This window comes from Nannospalax galili, unplaced genomic scaffold (genome assembly GCF_000622305.1).
Source record: "Nannospalax galili isolate Female #2095 unplaced genomic scaffold, S.galili_v1.0 scaffold471, whole genome shotgun sequence".
Classification (NCBI taxonomy): Eukaryota; Metazoa; Chordata; class Mammalia; order Rodentia; family Spalacidae; genus Nannospalax; species Nannospalax galili.
The window spans coordinates 2,830,706-2,836,035 of record NW_008330333.1 but is presented as its reverse complement, the minus strand read 5'-3'; the positions used below and the strand labels follow the sequence as shown (position 1 = coordinate 2,836,035).

General features: G+C 51.7%; 1 protein-coding gene across 1 annotated transcript in view; it reads right to left on the bottom strand.

Annotated features, from left to right (window-relative positions):
- The window catches only part of CUNH16orf71 (chromosome unknown C16orf71 homolog), a 23,502-nt gene that overhangs the window by 4,312 nt on the left and 13,860 nt on the right, over positions 1 to 5,330 (bottom strand). The window contains 5 exon segments of the mRNA XM_029569683.1: positions 415 to 536; positions 539 to 671; positions 1,843 to 1,906; positions 2,565 to 2,749; positions 3,974 to 4,104. Of these exon segments, the coding sequence (XP_029425543.1) occupies positions 424 to 536; positions 539 to 671; positions 1,843 to 1,906; positions 2,565 to 2,749; positions 3,974 to 4,104 (626 nt within the window). The 3' untranslated portion in view covers positions 415 to 423.

Sequence of the window (5,330 nt, the reverse complement as noted above, 5' to 3'; positions counted from 1 at the left end):
TTTATTTAATTTATTTATTTATTTGACAAGGTCTCCCTGTTGCCCCTGGAGCTTGCTATGTAGACCAAGCTGGCCTCAATCTCACGGAGACCTACCTGCCTCTGCCTCATGACTTGATTTTTAAAAGAAGCTTGTATGTAATAATACTCATGAAAAGAAAAAAATGAAGAAATGGAAAGTGAGAAAGCCTTCTGGTCCCTGATGCGAGGAGCTGTCCCTTCTAGCCTCTTCCGCAGATGGGGCCACTTTGTTTCTAAGAGTCTCCGTCAAGCTTTATGTTTACATCTTTGCTCTGTACACAGAGAGAGTGATTGTATTCTAACAGAGCTGGGTGGGATTCATGAGGGTCTGCAGAGGGACCACCAGGGCTGTGTGGGTGGGAAGTCTGACACTTGACCTGAGCTCAGTCTTTACCTGAGCTGCCTAAGGCTGGCCCAGAGGAAGCAGCACCTCCCTGGCTGGTTGTGTCCCAAGACGGTCCCCCAGGGCAAGGGCACTCTGCTCCTCAGCCCAGAGTTTTACATGTTTCTTCCTGTTTGTGATCTGGCTGCAGCTTCTAGGGCCTGAGCCTTCAGGCCTGCAGGACTCTCACTGGCAGACAGCTGGAATGGAGCAGCCTCCTTCTGAAATGCCCTCAGCTGCTGGAGAAGCTGGCTCTTCCCAGTACAGTCCTTATGACAGGAAAACCAGTTTCAGCCAATGCTACTTTTTAAAGGCTAGACTTCCCCATGCTGAAACAAGAGAAATGTAGGCAGTCTCAGCTCCCAATCCAAAGTAAGGGCATGTTCTAGTAACTTCTGATAGCCACTGCAATCCAGCTGGGAAGCAGATGAATGTTGATCCTTGTGGCTTCCTCCCTCTGTGATGGGCAGTAAGACTTTGTCAGGAGCCTAGCAGCTCCCCACCAGACAGGAAAGGCAACTAAACAAGTCTTCCATTTCCCTCTGAGGTAGGTTAAACCCAACAGATGGAAAATTCTAGAAAGAACTAAAAAGCACTTTCCAATGCTTTCCCAGTCATTGTGGGAGAGAAAATTTTTAGAGCCTGGGCCACCAGAAGGGCTGCCACCAGCATCATGGGACTGACGCTGGAGTCCTCCAAAGTTATTGCCCACACTATGAAGATATCAAGGCCTGGGGAGATGGTGTATTGAAGGGCCAGTCTGGGTGTGTCTAGGTTGCCTACCTGGAGCTGTGACCCTGAGCAGCTAGCTCCTCAGCAAGGGGAGAGGGAGCTTTCCTGACAGTACACTGACCTTGACTCCCCTGATTTGTATGAGCAAGGTCTTGCCCAGGAGTGTTATGGGAAGAAGAAAGAGACCTCTATGGGGCAAAGGAAACCCCAGAGCCTATGTGCACGCAAGTCGGGACTGGTGTGCAACTGCAGATCTCTAGGGCCTCTGTCCTGTTACAGGCTCTGGCAGGGACCTCCCAACACTTCTCACCCTGGTTTCCTGGGATACCCACATTCTGCCTGAGAAAGCCACCTGGGGACTTGATAGTCCTAGTACCACAGGCTGCTGTGGCACAGAATTCATTTGCCTTGTAGTCATTCTGGGGCCTCTACCTGATCCAAAGCTGCACTTTAACCCACGTACTTCTTTCATATCTAGTTAACACTTTCTCTTCACTTTTTCACCACCCACAGGCAGGGGCAGGATCAAATCAGGGGAACAGTTTTTCACAAACAAAATGGCCAAAGCTGTCCCTGGGAGGAGCTAGGCATCCTCTACGGTGTGCAGTTACAACAGGCCCAAGCCCACAGGCTTCCCTTATGGCAGGTATACCATGGCCCCTGAGCCCTCCCTCTCAGATGTGGGCCCTTAGAGTGCACGACAGTTACCACAGTCCCCGAGAAGAAGGTGCCACCTGCTCTGGGCCTTCCTGGATTCCCAAAGTGGCTGCCACTTGGGAGGAGCTAGGCATCCTCTACGGTGTGCAGTTACAACAGGCCCAAGCCCACAGGCTTCCCTTATGGCAGGTATACCATGGCCCCTGAGCCCTCCCTCTCAGATGTGGGCCCTTAGAGTGCACGACAGTTACCACAGTCCCCGAGAAGAAGGTGCCACCTGCTCTGGGCCTTCCTGGATTCCCAAAGTGGCTGCCACTTCCTCCTTTTAACTGGCCTTGAATTCCCCATCCTGCAGCCTCAGCCTCCCAAAGGTTGAGATCCCAAATGTGTGCTGCCATTCCTGGTTTCACTTGTTCTGCAGTCTTCTTTCTGGTTGGCTTCTATTGTCCTGCAGGAGTCAATGCAAACATCAGCCCTTCCTTGAGGGAGCCTCCTCTTCCTCCTCCTCCTCCTCCTCCTCCTCCTCACTGTTAGAGGAGCTGTGTTCAGAGCTGGAGAGTAGATCATATGAGTTCTCTGGGTGTGCCCCACCCATGCTGCCAGGCCTGACCCTCACCCATAGACCTCCCTGAGAATCCAAGAGGGGTGGCAGCCAGCTGACAGCAAAAGGCCACTGGGCTTCCTGCCATGTGCTGAGGAAAAAGTACAGTGTACCTGCCCAAATGGGTCCTCCTTTCCCACCTGCAGGCCCAGTTCCTAGCACTGCTGTGTACCTCTCTGGGGACTGAGAGTCTTGTGGCTCTGGTGGCTCTGTCTGCTGCAGGTCAATGAAGATGGTGGGAGGCTCTGTCTTCAGCTTCTTGCCGTCTACCAACTTCTGGCCTGGCTCAGGTTGAAAGTCGGGCTGCTCCGATACGGCACATCTGCAATGGGGAGGGGCAGGGTGGCCAAATCCCTTCTACAGGATTCCTGCTGCCTGCTAGGCTTGTCTAATCACAGCGCTCATAGTGGCCACTGAAGGTGTGCCCATTGTGTGCTGATAAGCACTTAGAACCCCTCTGCTCTCAGGGCCACCTTCAGGACAGGTCAGCACTGTCCCATAGAACTGTGTAAGACTGAAATGCTCTATTTCAACAGGGCTGATGGGCAGGCCTATTATCCCAGCTACTCAGAAGGCTCAGGGCAGGAGGATCAAAAGTTCAGATCTAGCCTGGACAACTTAGCAAGACCTATCCAGAGAGAAAAAGTCAAAACAGGGCTGGGGATGTAGTATAATGGCAGAACACTTACCTTGTATATGCGTGAGGCCCTGGGTTCAGTCTTCAGTATTGAAAAAAAATCCATAAATCTGTGCCATCCAATCAGAGAGGCCGCTTACCACTGGTGGCTGTTTATATTCAAGCTAATTATTTGAAATGGATCCATAAAAATAGTTGGTTCTCATCCCACTAGCCACATATCCAGTGCTCAGTAGCCATGTGGGGTTGGTGGTTTCCACACTGGAAAGCACAGGTCTAGACTTTTCTTTCTGCTGGCCAGGCACAACCCACAACTACTTCAGGGGAAAAGAGGATCAACTGGCTCCCAGATTCCTAGAAAGTGTGGAAGAACCAATGTGGGAAGGACAGGGCAGCTGGGTCTCTGGGGACCCCAGAACCTAGCTGTACCTTTGCCTCCTCCAGCTTCACTCTGTCCCTGTAGCTTGTCTTCCTCCATGTGACAGGACAGGTGGCTGCCTATAGCCCTGCCACCTCTACAACTCTAAAGCCAAACCAGAAAATCTCTGGAAAAAGTTCTACCTGGCTAGGCTGAGGTAATATGCCCAGGACTGGACCAATCAACTTGGCCAAGGGGCACAGTCATGTGATCTCTCTCCCATTCCCAGCAAGGTCATGTGGATAATGAGAGTGCCCACAGAGTTAGGGAAAGAGTCTGAACTTTGGGGATCAACTCCCAGCTCTGCTACTGATAGCCTGGGAGAGGTATAGCAATCCCAGCAACCTTTCTGAGCCTCAGTTTCCCCATCAGTGAAGTTAGGATAGTACAGCATTTGCCTGATCAGATTCTTGATTCAATGTGAAAGGCCACACCAAGTGCCCCACCCATAATAGGCCCAACTGACACTGCTCAGCTGGTTCTAAGGAGACAGTGTGATTGATAGGAAATCCTACCTGGTTCTGGCCTCCCATTCCTCTGTGGCTTAGAGTATGTCAGCAGGTACCTTCTGGGCAGGGTTGCAGACTCTGGACTGAGTGGCACACAGGAGGGTCAGCTGCTCGAGGAGCCTGTCCTGGGAGTGCTGCATTGTATGCTCTGGGGATTGCCATGAAGAGAGGGCTGCTTAGTTTAGGATCTGCTCTCAGAAGCTAAATCTCAGGTACCCATGTGCCCCCTCCCTAGCTCTTTCTGCGGCCTCCAGCTTCACTTGGCAGGGTCAAGGGAATTCATGTCTTCATCAACAGGAACTGTTGCATTTGAGCCTTGTGACATAGGGTCACAGGTGACCATACTGAACAGATTGACTAGTTTGCTCATTGAACTGCAGAGCACTGTTTGATGTGTCTGATTCGTCTAGACCCCCATTGAATCTGGGCTATTTCCAGGTTTTCAAGGTAAGGTACACTGCAATGAACATTCTGGAATGCACATCTTTACCAGCTGTGTTTAGGAAAGATTTTCCAAATGGAATAGATTAGCTGGTAGATGTGGCAATCTCAGCACTTGAGACATAGAAGGAAGAGGATCAGGAGTTCAAGGTCAGCTTCAGCTACATATGGAGTTGGAGGACAGCCTGAGTCACACAAGACCATGTCTTAACAAAACAAAACAAAGAAATGGCAGGGGACTGGAGAGACAACTCAGTGGTTAAGAGCACTGGCTGCTCCTGCAGAGTATCTGGGTTTGGTTCCTAGCGCCATATAGCAGCTTACAACTGACTGTAACTCCAGTTCCAGGGGATCTGATACCCTCTTCTGGCCTCCACAGGCAGGCAATGCATGCATATGGTGCCCTTCCAAGCAGGCAAAACACTCATATACATAAAATACAAATACATTTTTCAAAAGGAATAGCGACGACCCGCAGGCCTCTCTCCAGGCCTGGGACCTGTCCCATTCCTCGTCTTGGCACCCCAGACACCAGGTGAACCACCACTGCTTCCTGATCCTTTGCATCCAGACCAACCCAGTTCCTTCTGGGGTCCCCAGGAGCCCTCTGGGCCTGGCCCCACCCTCACCTCGCTCTGCTTCCCTAGGCTGCACACCCCACCAGCCTCTTTCCTGGATGCCAGGGCTGACCTTTCCGCTTCCTGATCCTTTGCATCCAGACCAACCCAGTTCATCAGTGCAGTCCCCAGGAGCCCTTGGGGCCTCTTCCTGGCCCCATCTCCCTTTGCATCTCTGGGTGGCACGGCCACCAGCTGCTCTAGACCAGCATCTTTCCTGGGCCCTGCTCCCAGGCCAGTCCAACCCCCAAATTCCTGAGGCCAAAATCTTTCCTGGAGTCCAGACCTTAGGAGAAAGCCTGAGAGCATCTGATCG